This window comes from Felis catus, chromosome A3 (genome assembly GCF_018350175.1).
Source record: "Felis catus isolate Fca126 chromosome A3, F.catus_Fca126_mat1.0, whole genome shotgun sequence".
Lineage (NCBI taxonomy): Eukaryota > Metazoa > Chordata > Mammalia > Carnivora > Felidae > Felis > Felis catus.
This window is the reverse complement of record NC_058370.1, coordinates 29,901,583-29,916,757: the sequence shown is the minus strand read 5'-3', so window position 1 is coordinate 29,916,757 and position 15,175 is coordinate 29,901,583. Positions and strand designations below refer to the sequence as shown.

The window sequence follows — 15,175 nt, the reverse complement described above, 5'->3', positions numbered from 1 at the left end:
CAACCCAGCAAACACCATGGAGGCCAGCTGGGTGGTGGCATCCCACAATGGGTGGGTGGGCGGTGTGGATCTGGCCAAGAAAAGATCAGCTTGTGATCAGAGACGTCAAGAACGAAAGGAAAGATGCACTACTCCAGCACCCTCAGCTGCCGCCCTTGTCCCACCATCACCCCCAACCTGAGAGGTTTCCTGCTCCTGCCAAAAGGGACTCGGGAGACAGACAACTGCCCAGGGCAGGTTTCAAAACGGACGTATCGTTTATTTTGGAGACAGGTGTCTTCCAGTACTCTTACTTGTTGCATTTTTTACACATCTAGGGCTATTTGTGTGGTTCTTCCCGAAACCTCCATCCTGAAGTGGCCAGGATAACATCCAAGGTCCTTTTAGGATCCTAAGCCAGGGGCTGCAGGAGGGACCACTGAATCCCCGAGGGCAAGAAAATGGTGTCCCTGCCCAAAGTTTCTCCAAGCAGAGCCAGCTGCTCCTCCAAGCAGGGCTGGTGAGGTGGTCTCAACACCCCTAGCGAGTGGGAACCCTGAAGGAAGTACTTGGAGGGGTGCCTGATGGGGGAGGTTTCGGGCTAGCTTTCCCCAGATCCCCCGCCAGGGCGACTGTCACCGGCTACCGGAGGACTCAGGCTGCCAAAGTATTTCTGCAGCTCAAGCAGGGCCCGGAAGCGATGGGAGATGGTGTTCTTCTCAGCTTTGGGCATCTCTGCGTACCTAAGGGGCAACAGCAGCAGTTCAGAGGAGCCTGGATTCAGGGGGTGTGCATCCCTCACCTGCCTCGGAGCCCCAAGCTCAAGGAGTCACCAGGACAGGGTGGCGGGGCCACCAGCTCCTGACAGCCAGGGTTAATTTTTTAAAAAACTGGAGAGAGTTTTAAATTCCCCTGTAGCTGGAAACCCATATTAATGAGTGCGGAAAGATGTTAGATTTGCTCTACTGTCCAAAAGTCACTAAGGGAAGCCAGGGACTGGGGGATAAGCTGCATATTTGATCAGCTTTGTCATCTGTTGACAGGAAGCAGTGGGGCCTGACAGAGCAAATACGACAGTCTCCTCTCATGTACTGCGGGGGTGGCACGGGACAGCCGGCCAGTGGCCACTCCTCCACATCAGGACTCTAGTGAGGTGAGAATCCCACAGCCCACTTGGGTACTTTAGAGCCGTGCTGTCCGCTATGTGGCCACTAGCCACAAACGGCCATTTGAATTGAAATCTACCACAATGGAGTAAAAAGAATTTCAGTACCTCAGCCACCCTAACCACGTGTTGGATTGAACAGAGCAGACATAGAGCATTTCTGTCCCTTGCATTCTTGGGACGGTGGGGCTTCATGTTGTCCTCAGCCCTGTTTGGCTATTGTGAGGCCCCAGGCCACAGTCCCTAAGGGCCCCTCTAGCCTGGAACACTTGACTCCAATAATGGCCAACATGTCCAGTGTAAATAAAGGGGGTGGGTTCCCGTGACACACTGAGAACGCTTGGCACCGTGGGGGTTTCATGCGGTGCCCACCAGAGGCTATAAATATTAACGCTTTTCCAAACCAGATAGGGAAGTCGAATCATCCCACAGAACTGTCAGGGCGGAAAGGGGAAAGCACTGCAGTCCGGCAGCTGCTCCATGGCGAGCTGGAGCCCGGGCGCCCAGGACTCCCAGCTCCGCCCGGCTGCCCCTACGCTGGAGACTGGCCCACTCGGATTCCTTGAGTCCACCCCAGCGGAGCTGCCTTCGGCTGGAACGGCAGCCCGTGGCCTGGCCCCGCCCGTGCCTGCGTGCCTGCACTGAGGCGGGGCGCTGACCCAACCCAGACTGTGGCTATCCTGACCCCACATCCCTGGGAGAAAATGGAGCTCCTTACGTCTGCTCGTATCCATCAGGCTGAAAACAAGGATCCCAGCCGAAGTCCCGGCAGCCTCGGGGCACCACAATCCGGCCCTGCCAGACGAAAGGGAGGGACAGGTATGTCACTGGCCATAGAGGAGATGCACTAGGAGAAGGGTAGTAGCCAGTGTGAGTTCAGTTTGGTTAAGCCCCATTTACTCAAAAGATACGGTTTCAAGGGGTCCATGGTACCTGCAAATGTTTGCTGAATACACAAATAATATGCAGTGGGGCAGCTCTCCCTTCTCTCTCTCTCTCTCTCTCTCTCTCTCTCTCTCTCTCTCACACACACACACACACACACACACACACACACACACAGACACACGGAAGAATGACAAACTTGAGCCCACAGATACACTGATACCCCTGGGGCCACCTGCCCTCCCTAGCTTTCACAAACTGTGACCTCAATAAAGAAGAAAGTCAACTTGGAAAAACTGACAGAAAACATTTTCTCTTAATAGAAGTTATAAGGTGCCAAACTATGCAAAGAAGCCCTCTGCCTGCTACTCAATTTTTTTAAACAAATGTTTTCTTTTTAGTGATAGAGAGAGAGAGAGAGAGAGAGAGACAGAGAGAGAGAGAGAGAGAGCATGAGCAGGGGAGAGGTAGAGAGAGGGAGAGAGAGAATCCCAAGCAGGCTCTGCACTGTCCCTTGATGTGGGGCTCGATCTCACAATAGTGAAATCATGACCTGAGCTGAAATCAGGAATTGGATGCTTGACCAACTGAGCCACCCAGGCGCTCATTTTTATTATGCTAAGTGAAATAAATTGCTGCATTTCTCAAAATACAAAGGAGGCCCTAATAATTAAATGAAGAAACAGAAATCACTTAGCACAGTGTCCAATACACAAATGAGTTCAGTAAATACTGGCTGTAATAGGCAAATTCCAACAGAATAATGTTAACAAAGAACAATTTAACTCAGCATCATGAGCTGTCATGTTGCCATAAAAGTTAAAAAATAATAAGGGGCTCCCGGGTGGCTCAGTCAGTTAAGCTCTTGATTTCGGATTCTTGATTTCGGCTCAGATCACAATCTCACGGTTTGTGAGCTCGAGCCCCGCACTGGGCTCTACACTGAAAGCGTGAAGCCTGTTGGACATTCTCTCCCTCTCTTTCTGCCCCTTCCCTGCTCGTGCTCTGTCTCTCTCAAAATAAATTTAAAAACTTAAAAATAATAACAATAATAATAATCTTAAAAATACAAGGGAAGGGGTGCCTGCGTGGCTCAGTCAGTGAAGCATCCATCTAGGTTTCTGCTGGAGTTGTGATTTCACAGTTCAGGAGTTTGAGCCTTGCGTAAGGCTCTGTGCTTACAGCTTCAGATCCTCCCTCTCCCTCTCCCTCTCCTCCTCCTCTACTTGCTCTCTTGGTCTCTCTCTCTCTCTCAAAGTAAATAAACTTAAAAAAAAATAAATACAAGGGAAGCGGTAGAGGATGAGGATGAGCCAGTAGCCATAACTGCCAAACTGTTCAGACCAAAGGCAAATTCTGCTACCGCTAGTGGGGAGCTATGTGACCAAGGCCCACAGCTGACCACTCTGAACCTCACCCACACCACGAACGGTGGGGCAGGCAGTGTTCTCAGCACTGGGGTAATAGCAGGCCCAGCCTTGCCCTCATAGAATGGGTCTCTTACGCAAAACAGGCTTTCCACCAGTCAACAGATTAACGATTACCAAATGCAAAGTGCCTTTGAGGGAACAGACAGGAAGCTGGGCTCAAGAACAACAGCATGGAGTGACCTAGATGAGGAACTCCATGAGGAGACACTTTAGCCACATACAGTGCTGGGCAAGAGCACTCCAGGTGGTAGACACAGCTGGTGTCAGGACCCAAGATGGGGAAGGGCTTGGCACGGGCGTTGCAGAAAAGACAACGCGACTGGGTTTACAAAGCTCGAGTGAGACCAAAACCAGAAGAAACAAAGCCACCTCAGCAAAAGCAGAGGCTGGCCAGCAACAAAGTGCGTGAAGCAGCCAGAGCTGCGGAGACAACAGGAAATAGGGAACGGGGACCCCAGGAAGCAAGCCCCATCAGCAGGGCCTGCAGTCATTCATACTTCTGATCTTCTAGAGAACATTTCTGTGAAAGTAGCAGACAACTACGACTAATTTTTCCCAGCGATTATGATCCAGCAATCCTGGCTCTGTTCGGCCAAAAGAACTGAACACAAGACCTCAAGAGGTATCTGCACACCCATGTTCATAGCAGCATTATTCACAATAGCCGAATGTGGAGGCAACTGAAACGCCCATCGATGGATAAATGGACAAAACAAATGTGAATATACATACAATGGATATTATTCAGCCTCAATAAAAAGGAGGAATTCTGTCACATGCTACAACACAAATGATCCATGACGGACATTATGCTAAGAATAAGCCAGCCACAAAAAAGACAAATACTGTACGTAGGATTCCACTTATAGGAGGGGCCTGAAGTTGCCAAACTCTTAGAAACAAAAGTGGAATACCAGTTGCCAGGGTTTAGTGGGGAGGGGAAAAGGGGAGTTTTTGCTCAATGGGTATAGTTTCAATTTTGCAGGATGAAAAATTTCTAGAGCTCTGTTGTACAACAGGGCACACATCCTCTCTCTCCCTCTGCCCCTTCTCCCCTGCACACACTCTCTAAAATTAAAAAAAAAAAAAAAAAAAATGTAACCAGTAGGGCATGATGAGGTGTCTGTGGGCAACCCCCAGAGGAGCCTCTGGGGTATGGCTCTGCGGGCCACAGGAGACTCTGGATTTTTATCATGAGAAGGGACTGGCAGAGGAGTGATGTGCCAGAATGCATCCTCCCGACACAAGGATGGAACAGCCGCACTGTCAGGGGAGGAGGCCAGCCCAGAAGGTGGTCTGGATCCTGTGAGAAGCACAGGGGTGTGTTTCTGAACCCAAGGCTGTGCTAGGCAGGCATGGGTGTGTTCGAGGGCAGCCAAGGAAGGAATGAGCTAGGGGAAGAAGACTGCACAGGAACATGAAAAGTTGGAAAGGCTGTGAGATGCTCAAGGGAAGCTACAGCCTCAGCAGTTGGATAAAAGGACTTGAGCTGGAAGCAACTGGGGTTGTCCATGTAGCTCTGGGAGTTGTCACCTTCAGTTCCATATCTGCTTCCTAGAAGGGCACACAGTGCAGAGCTCTAGGTATACCTGGCCTCAACAGCCATGAGCCACTGTGTGTATCCCAGAAACAACAGTCTCAGAGGTCAAATAGATTTGGGGATTGACAGCACTTCTGGTTGTCATGCCCAGGGGCATGCCTGGGCAAAGCTCTGGGAACTAACTGGCCAGGAGGGCCCTTCCCACCACCCTCCTGCATTAGACCCTGGGCCATCGGCTCAAGCCACAGCACCCTCTGGCGGCACATGGGGGAACTATTATTCGTACGCACCGAGGTCCGGCCCCTGAACAGGCGCACTGGCTCGCTGGGGTCCCCGGTGCTGAGTGCAAACGTGCAGAGCGCATAGGCTGACTTGTCCTCAAACCCAGCCAGGAGCTGGTGGAGACCTGTTGGGGGGGGGGGGGGAAGGAATACAGTGATGGCTGTGCAGCTCAGCTCCCAGCCTTACTCCCCATCCCTGAGTCCCTGGATGGGGGAGCCACCAAATTTGGAGAGCTTATACATGTCGTCAGATAGGTTCCGTGCTTATAACCCTGGAAATTGGGTGACGGGCACATGGAGCTCATTATTCTATTCTACTACTGTATATGTTTGAAATGCTCCATAATATAAAGTGTTTTTAAAGCACCTAAGGAGGGGACCTTTTGGCCCACAACGTGACAGGGTATGCAAGGGGCGGCCAGTCCCCCAGCCCCCAGCCCAGGCCCTCGCTAAGGCAAGGACAGGCCAGCAGTCAATAGGGCCAGCCCTCTCAGCCAGAATAAACTGCAGCGCCTTTGTCTCCAAAACTCACAGCACCCCCACTCCCACTCCCACCTTCTCAGAGCTCCCTGGAGCTGGGTGTGTGTAGGGAGAGTGGCAGCTGCTCCTTATAGATAGTGAAACAGATGAACACAGGCTCCATGGTGGGGGCTAGAACCTGAGATTCCTGATTACTAGTTGGGATTCCTCCACTGGACCACCTCCAGATTCTCAATTCCCAATAGATAAGAAGAGATAATAAAGGAGATTAATACCTTCAGGCTTTAACTTCTCCAGAAACCACTTTCTGCAAGAGAAACGAAGGTGAATCAGACAACAGGAGCAGCTGGAGCTTCCTACCATCTTCTCTGGGCTGCACTCCCCAGGGAGTAGAGCCCTGGGACGGCCATATGACAGGACAGAAAATGCCGTCATTCAAAATGAAGAGGAGTAATAGGAAAAAGGATGGAGGCATACAGGCAATGCACAGATCAATAAACCTATGAAGACCTCAACCTCACTGGTAATTAGAAAAATGCAAACTAAAACCAAATGTGGTTAACACTTCACATCCCCCACACTGCAAAACACTGAAGCCCTAATAAGCGCTGGTGAGGGTATGCTGCAATATACGTTAAGGTGCAGCTGCCCTGGCAGACATACTGGCGATCCAAAAGCTCAACATATACAGATCCAAAACCCAGCAAAAGCACTTCTGTGCGTATGTCCTCCAACCCCGGCCAAGGGTATTCAAATCGGGGTATTTGTATCCTAGAGATACACAAGGACCATCTGAGGGTGTCCGGGGCGCTGGATAGTTTTAAGGAAATCCATTTTCAGATCTCGACTTCCTTATTTCCTTTTTCCTGAAATCGATCTGCCACAAATGTACCTCTCCAGCCGGTGGGTTCCTCTTGCCCATCTCCACTTACACAATCACATTCTCACACTTTACAAAGGAAAGAAAGGCATGCCTCTCCCCCATCCCTAATCCCTTCTTGGGACAATGTGAAATATCGGTGCTGACACCAAGACAGTGAATGACCCACAGTATTAGGTAACCAATCATTTCAAAGTTCAGGTGGTTTTGTGGCCAGGCGCCTGCAAGGGGAGCACTCACATGTAGGGGCCAGGGAGGCCCCCAAGGGCGTTGAAGCACAGACAGGTGTCCTCCACCAGTACGGGCCCCTGCACCTGCAGCACATGGAAATGGAGCCCTGAGACCTGTGACCAGGAGTGGGCCCTGTCCCTAGCCTGAATTCCTAGGCCACCCTGGCTGGGGCCAGACACACAGCTAGTTGTGATCTGTAGCAGCAGGAAACAGCTACAGGAAACAGCCCTTGGGTAATCTCTTATCTTCACTTTAGAGATAGGAACACCAAGAACTTGGCAGGTTGTAAAGCTTATTCCAGGCACAGCAACAGGAGAGCTGAAAGCTGAGATTCACACTCAGGCTCTTCATAAAGTGCTCTTTCTCAATTCCACAGAGATGTGTGAGTGCAGCGGGAGATAGATATGTGTGGGGACAATGTAGGGATTGGAATGTATGTATCTGAAAATCAGAGAGAGGTGTGTGTGTGTGTGTGTGTGTGTGTGTGTGTGTGTGTGTGTGTGGTGGTCTGGGAGATACTACGCAGTCAATGTTGAGAAGAAAGAAACATTAATTGGCCCCACTCTAGCTGGCCTGGGCAGGTCCTTGAAGTTTTGACCAACTGTGCCCACCCTATTATTCTCTGCCTGAGCCCAGCAGGCACAGCCCCCAGGAGCCCCCAGGACAAGAGGAACAAGTATGGGACACGCGAGGAACAAGCACCTGGCGAGCTGCCTCCTGACACTTCTGTATGGAAATCTCATCAGGCTCTCCCTGGTACTCTGGCACTTATTGGAGAAACAGACACACAGAGAGTCAGGTCACAGGGAGACAGAGAAATGGAACGAGTTTTCAAAAATAAAACAAAACAGAGACATACGGTCAATTTTCTGTGCCACCAAAGTGCACGGAAACTTATCTCCCAGAATCTGAATGACCTGTTCCAAAATGAAAGAACATTTATCACCATTTGTTAACAATTTCCCCATACTACACAAGCTGTCGTCCACTTTTCTCTTCAGGTAATTCTCGGGCCAGTCCCCTCAGGCTTACCAAATTAGGCCCATGAGCCTCACTCCAGACTTCAGGGCCCCACTCCAGCAGGTCAGCTTCCCCATCTGCTCAGCCTCCTACCCCTCCTACTTCAGGTCTCTCTGTTCATGTTAACCAGCTACCCGAAATAGCCTCTCCCCTTCTCCCTGCTCCCTGCAACTCTACCTAGCCTCCTATTCCAGTTCTCAATCAGGGGTTACCCAGAATTCAAGAAGCCTGTAAACCCTGGATGGGAAAAAATACCTTTTTATTTTCACTACTCCCTAGCTGAAATTTAGCATCTTTTCCAATTGTGAATATAGAAAACCAAAACAGCATCAGCAGTTCCTGTGACCTTTAAATCTATTAAAATCACACATGTGGGGTTGAGCATCCGTTTCAGCTCAGGTCATGATCCCAGGGTTGTGGGATTGAGCCCTGCATCAGGCTCCATAGTAAGTGCGAAGCCTGCTTAGGATTCTCTCCCTCTGCCCTCTCTTCTGCTCACTCTCTCTCTAAAAATAAAAAATAAAATCATACATGTTGTCATGTTCCATTATAGCTATAGCAGAATCTCACAATATTTACAATACTCTTTTAAAATTATAGTAACAGGGGCGCCTGGGTGGCTCTATCGGTTAAGCCTCCAACTTCAGTGCAGGGCATGATCTCACGATTAAGTGAGTTTGAGCCCCGAGTTGGGCTCTGTGCTGACAGCTCAGAGCCTGGAGCCTGCTTTGGATTCTGTGTCTCCTTCTCTCTACCCCCCCACCACCCCGTTCGTGCTCTGTCACTCTCTATCTCAAAAATAAATAAACATTAAAAAAATAATAAATGAATAAAATAAAAGTATGGTAACTACACACTGCTAGATTGAATCCTTTAATGCGTTAATAAAGTATATGTTAACTAGATCACAAACATTTATATTTTGAACTTTCTTTCCTTTTTTTTTTTTTAAAAGTTTATTTGTTTTGAGAGAGAGAGCGCACAAGCTGGGGAGCGGCGGAGAGAGGGAGAAACAGAATCCCAAGCAGGTTCCATGCCATCAGCACACAGCCTGATGCAGGGCTCGAACTCACCAACTGTGAGATCATGACCTGAGCCACGCTCAAAAGTTAGACACTTAACCAACTGCGCCACCCAGGCGCCCCTACAAATATTTATATTTTGAGAATTGTACAACAGAATTTCCTTTGTGATGGTGCTCTGTTCAGCGTGTCACTACTTGTCTGTTTGGTCTGGCCTCAAGATCCCAAACTTTTCATTAGCACAGGGCTCTGGCTCCTGAGTAGGACACCCTGTACTGGTACAGAAGTGCTATCATTCTCTATACTGCAGACAAATGAAGGGGCCCCTAATGACTGCATCCCACTCGTCTGCCTCAGACATATCTAGCGGATGTCACCGACTTTGCACCATGACTCACCTCCTTGGCCATGGCTGACTGAGCAGGGGCAAACCCTTGACCAAAGCAAAGCTAATCAGAGCTAATGTATGGCAGAAGCCTCACTGCCCCCTCCAGCAGGAGAGAAGGAAGCAGAAAAACACCAGCAGGAAAGGGATGAGCATCCAGAGAGAACTACAAGGACTAGATAGGCCCTTGAGAGGCTCAAGTCTTGTGAGACATCACATTGTAACATTGTATTACTAGGAAAAGTCACCTGGTGGTTTATATAAACTTCTGGTGTCCCTGTTACTTGCTGCCAAAGGCTATCCATCCACCCGCAGAATCCTCACAGCTAGCCACAAATTCCCAGAGGCAGGAACTCTGGATCCATTGCCTCTCTCACTCCTCCACCCAACTGGTTTGTGAAACAGACCTCTCAAATCATCCCCATTTCACAGAGAAGGAAATAGGCTTGGAGAGGCTGAGGACCACATTTCTGAACCGTGGTGGGGCGTGGACGGCTCAGTTTGGATGCCTGCCCCACGCGTTGTCTGGCACTCCTGGGTCCGCAGGGGGGCCTGGATCAGCTCCAGAGGGGTGTCAAGAGGCACGGTTTGGGGTCTAGCTTAATAGGTGACCACTGGGACAGGTACTATGGACCCGGCACTCCTTTGGCTCCCGCAACCCCGAGCTCACAAGCCCGGATCTGTCAACGCCATCATTCTATCAAGGCCAACCACCGGCCGCCCCACTCCGCACACAAGGCTGTTTCACTCCACGAGGCCCAGCCCGTTCCACACGCCCGGGTCCGCCTCTCCGTGCCCCCTCCACCTGGAGACCGCTTCTCTCCGCCCTATCCTCAGCGGGCCCTGCCACACGCTACCCCCCAGCCGCCTACTGGTCGGCCTCCCGCGCCCTCCCGGCACCTCCTCCAGCTTCTTGGCGTTCCCCGTGACAAACACGATCTTCTTCCCGGCTAAGGGGGCCGCCATGCCGAACCGCATGCATGACCCACAGGAAGCCCCTTTGCCCCGGGTGCCAGGCACTTCCGGCTGGCGCACGGAAGCGGGCGGCACGGCTTCCGGCTTAGCGTCCCGGACAAGGCAGCTTTAGGCGCCCGGGAAGAGCGTCCTCTGTGAGCGGCAGGCTAGCTGCCTTTGGGGCGAGAAGTCCGCGCTGGGGTCCCGGCTTCCTTGCTCAGATTCCGGGAGCAGAGCGCCTCTTATCTGGTTGAGCAGCCTGGGGCGCCGGGCGCTAGAAGGGGGGAAAATGGCGCGGCCCGTCTGCGCCGGAATTGCGAGGTCTTTCAGAGACTGGCGGTCGAGACCAGGCCCTCCCGCCAAGGGGCGCTCTTTTCGAGGACCAGGAGAGACCGTTGCAACCACCGCCCCCTACCCTGCTTTCTCCCCACTCTGGGAAGGGGGCACCGAGGGAGGCTAAGAACCTTCACGGTAATGAGTTGCAGTCTTGTGCTCTGGGCGGTTCGCGTTCTCCGCGGGCGCCTCCAAATCTGCCTCTGAGAGCTGTTTCCTTCTGGGCAAGGACTGCAAACCTGGGTCTTTATCCTGACCTCATCTTCAGCCCCACTCCCGTCTCTCCTTTCCCGTCAAGTCTGACCGTGGGTTAAAAACAAAAACAAAAACAAAACTTGTTTTAAGTTAAGATATAATTAACATATAACACTGTATCAGTTTCAGGTGTACAACTAATGGCTTGATCTTTGGAAGCGTTCACCTCCGTAAGTCTGGTTAACATCGATCACCTTATGTACTTTTTCTTGTGATGAGAACTTTTTGGATTGACTCTCACTAACTTTAAAATATGCAGGACGTAGTCAACGTGCTACCATGCTGTACATCTCCAGGATTATTTATGTTACAACTGGAAGTTTGTACCTGTCAACCCCCTTCACCCATTCTCCAGTCACCCAACTACCAGTCTGTTCTCGTTAACTATGAGTTTGTTTGTTTGTTTTAAATATTTATTTTTGAGAGAGCGTCAGCGGGGGAAGGGCAGAGAAAGAGGGAGACGGAGGATCCCAAGTGGGCTTTGCACTGACAGCAGCGAGTCGGATGTGGGGCTTGAACTTACCCTGAGATCATGACCTGAGCTGAAGTTGAGGGTCAACTGACTGAGCCACCCAGGCGCCCCTGTTTTCATTTTTTTAGATCCCGCTACTTGCCTTTGAATTTAAATTTGGCATAGCCTAAAACAAACCTGGTCTTTTCACCTGTCTCCCAGGCTTGAGACCTCCGTGTTTTGACTCCCTCATTCCCTCATCCCTACAGCCTCTCAGATCCATCATGCCTTCTCCATGCCCACTGCCTCAGCCAGTTCTTTGCATCCCGAAAACAGTGAAGGGGTACAGGATGAGATGCCCCAAAATGTGCCAATGTGGCACAAAGATTATTCCGAGTTAAAAGTAATGAAAACGCAATTGATGCAGGAAACGCTATCTCCCCGCCCCCCCCCAACTGCCTAAATTTACATTGGAAAGGAGAGCCTGCAACAGGAAGAGAAGTATTAATTAACAGAGACCCCCTCCCTTTATGAAGGCATTTATCTGCATAATAGAGCAACCTTGTTTTTTCCAAATATCTCTTTTTGCCTTGCTAATGAGTTTTCTTCCCTTTGTATCCTCAGTCCCCTACCCCTTCTTCTCCTAGTGAGCCTCATATTGCCCCTTTGTCTTATTGGAGGCAGCAATTTCATTGTCTTGGAATGTCTTGTCTACGTGGATTCCCTATACACATGCCTTTTAAATGTGATTTTTCTCGGGGCGCCTGGATGGCTCAGCCAGTTGAACGTCCGACTTCGTCCCAGGTCACAATCTTGCGGTTTGTGAGTCTAAGCCCCGCATCAGGCTCTGTGCTTGGAGCCTGCTTCTGATTCTGTGTCTCCCTGTCTGTCTGCTCCTCCCCTGTTCACGCTCTGTCTCTGTCTCTCTTTATCTCTCAAAAACACTAAAAAAAATTTTTTTTAATGTGGTTTTCTCCTCTTAATCTCTTATGTCAGTTTGATTCTAAATCCTTCTAGGAGGACTGTAGGACAGAGGAAGTTCTTTCTCCCTGACAGTACAAAGAGTAGGGAGTGCCCCCAGCAGACCCACCTGTACCAGAGGCCTTGGCCCACTGCTGACATCCCCAGTGAACAAATCACCTGTGTCCTTCCTCCAGGGACTCAGCAAGGGCAGATTCAGGGTGGCTCTTTCCTGGTGAGGAAACTCCTGACAGCATCAGAAGTCAGAGGTCTGTCAGTGCCTGGATGAGTTATTTTGCTTAATGTTCTTGTCCTCTGATAATCCCTTTTTTTTTTTTTTAGACCCTCAAATTTGTCAGGGAATATCGAAAAATTCCCATGTTCTCTAAAAACCTTTGCTCAATGACGTTACCATAGCAGGAATGTTGCCAAAAGGCATTACTGTGCCCTGTGGTGGTGGGGTGATGGGGGTCTGAAGTTTCCTGTTTAGGCAATTTGATGAGGCAATGAATGAGGGTCCTTGGAGTTCGTCTGAACATAGTGGGTTAGATTCAGGGAGTGAGTGGCCCTTCCTTTCTGTCATCTGTCTTCCTTCTTCATGACGTCATCGGGAATCCCCAGGGGAGCTCTCCCCAGGGAGCAAAGCTGAGCTCCTGGTTGTGGAAAACTTCAGCTACAGCCTCAGACAAGAAGCTCTTCGCCTGGGACGTGTGTCCCTGTACCACACAAACAAATACCATGCAATATGGTCAGTGGAAGGACCCTGGGAGCACTGGGTGCTAGGGGAATCATCACTGAGGTTGGAGAGGTGTGGACAGTCACCCAGCAAACCGTTGGAACCCATAAAGGGTTATTAAGCAGGGAATATTGTGAGTGGGTATTCGCTTTAGCTACACCTCACTCTAAAGCTGAAGGCCTAGGAGTATAAGAGCTTGTGGGGAGAGAGGAGATACATGAATACCTGTAATTCATGTAAAAGTTTGTGTATATGTAATCTAGTCAGGACTCTTGGTTGCAATGACAGAGATCCTCCTAGTCAACAACAAAACGAAAAAGAAATGTACTGATTTAACTGATAAGCGAAGCTATAAAGAGACAGTCAAGTTCATAGTTAGAAGAGAGCGAAAGGGGATTGCAGTAGTTCATTAAACGAACTATGCTTGAGTTCAACTATGTGAATTTTTACCTCCTAAAATTTAGTAAGGAATATAACGGGAAATCTCTTTGGAATCACACACTCTTCCGATGTGAGGGAAATCCTGTTAAGCAAAGAAGGATGATTCTTGCTCTCAAAGGAGCTCGTGAGGTCCTGTCAATTCTACCTCTGAAATAGTTCTTCAGTCAGTCCCCTCCTCTCTACCCCCACTGCTACTGTCATGAACCCGGCCCTATTTTGTTCATACCTAGACCCCGGCGGCAGCAGCTGTCTCCCCGTTCTCCCTGCTGTCTTCCACCCCCTCCACAAATCTTAATGACATGCTTGGGCTCCAGGATTCTGAGAACCTGAGAACTAAATGAAAGCTGTAAAAATTATATCTGTTTGAGGCAGCGAGGAAGAGTTCTCTCTATTGACTGTTGCTTTGCCCTTCCAGAAACTTTCTGTGCATGTGCAAATTACACACAAAAATGTATGAAGTTTTAATTTTTAGGTTTTAGAGGAAGTTTATGTATTTTATTAATCTCTACATCCAATGTGGGGCTCAAACCTATGACCTTGAGATCAATTGAGCCAGCTACATGCCCTGTGTATTTTTTAGTGTTCTGTTGTTGTTGTTAGTTTGTTTTGTTTTTGAGAGAGCGAGTGAGCAAGGAGGAGAGGGGCAAAGGAAGACAGAAGGAATCTCAAGCAGGCTTCCTGCTTGGTGTGGAGCCTGAAGTGGGGCTCCATTCCACGGACCCTGGGATCAAGACCTGAGCTGAACTCAAGAGTTGGGTGTTCAACCAACTAAGCCATCCAGGCGCTGCCATAATTTTTAATTTTCAATAAAACTTTTTTTATGGGAAATTTCAACTTATGCAAAAATGTCAAACTTCGCAAAATATGAAAAAAAGCCCCATTACCCAACTTTAACAATTTTAAACATTTGCTATTTTTATTTCACCTATCCTGGCCTGTTTGCTTGCTTAAAATTTAAAAATGTGAATTATGAAATTTCCAAAGTTACAGAAAATAATAAAATAGATGCTGAAGTTCCCAATATTCCAACTTAACAGATGTTAAAATTTTAACATGGTACCATCTTTTTTCAAATCTTACACATACCATTGGTCCTTTGATCTTTGTGTTATTACACACACAAAAACTTCATATTACTGTTACAGCAAATTCCCAGCAGTTGCTATTTGCTTGTTAAAAAATCTTGAAGAGTGCCTGGTTGGCTCAATTGGTTAAACATCTGACTCTTGGTTTTGGGTCAGGACATGACTTCACAGTTTGTGGGATCAAGCCCCATGTGGGGCTCTGCACTGTCAGCTTGGTATTCTCTCTCTCCTCTCTCTGCCCCTTTGCCCACTCTTGCAGGCTCTCCCAAAATAAATAAACATTAAAAAAAATTCTTGAGTTCACATCCTGTCCCCCGTTTTTTTTTCCAAACAACTTTATTGAAGTATAATTTTTTCCTAGTTTTTAAGTAATTCTTTTTTTTTTTAATTTTTAATTTCATTTTAGAGAGGGAGGGAGAGAGCACAAGCAGGGGAGAGGGACAGAGGGAGAGAGAGAATTTTAAACAGGCTTCACTCTCAGCGCAGACCCCAACAAGGGGCTTGATCCCACAACCCTGGGATCATGCATGATCTGAGCCAAAATCAAGAGTCAGGTGCTCAACCAACTGAACAACCCAGGCAGCCCTTTAAATAATTCTTAAGAATTAAATGGAAATTTAAATCTCCTCTGGGTATTTAAATTTTGAGTGCTCGCTATGGAA

The 15,175-nt window shown here is 48.9% G+C and overlaps 1 protein-coding gene across 3 annotated transcripts; it reads right to left on the bottom strand.

Annotated features, from left to right (window-relative positions):
- Window positions 1-234: 234 nt before the first annotated feature.
- Window positions 235-10,575, bottom strand: ITPA (inosine triphosphatase). Of its 3 annotated transcripts, XM_003983710.6 has the most exons (8): window positions 10,199-10,565; window positions 7,731-7,788; window positions 7,574-7,638; window positions 6,881-6,954; window positions 6,036-6,067; window positions 5,290-5,405; window positions 1,863-1,939; window positions 235-722 (listed from the first exon to the last, which is right to left on the bottom strand). In XM_003983710.6, the coding sequence occupies exons 1-8, from the start codon at window positions 10,274-10,276 to the stop codon at window positions 581-583; spliced, it is 642 nt and encodes a 213-aa protein (XP_003983759.1). In that variant the 5' UTR covers window positions 10,277-10,565; the 3' UTR covers window positions 235-580. The 3 variants fall into 3 exon arrangements, with proteins under 3 accessions (XP_003983759.1, XP_019682310.1, XP_006929971.1); XM_019826751.3 differs by lacking the exon at window positions 7,731-7,788 and having other exon boundaries at window positions 10,199-10,575; XM_006929909.5 differs by lacking the exons at window positions 7,574-7,638; window positions 10,199-10,565 and adding an exon at window positions 7,904-8,573.
- Between the last annotated feature and the right edge of the window lie 4,600 nt (window positions 10,576-15,175).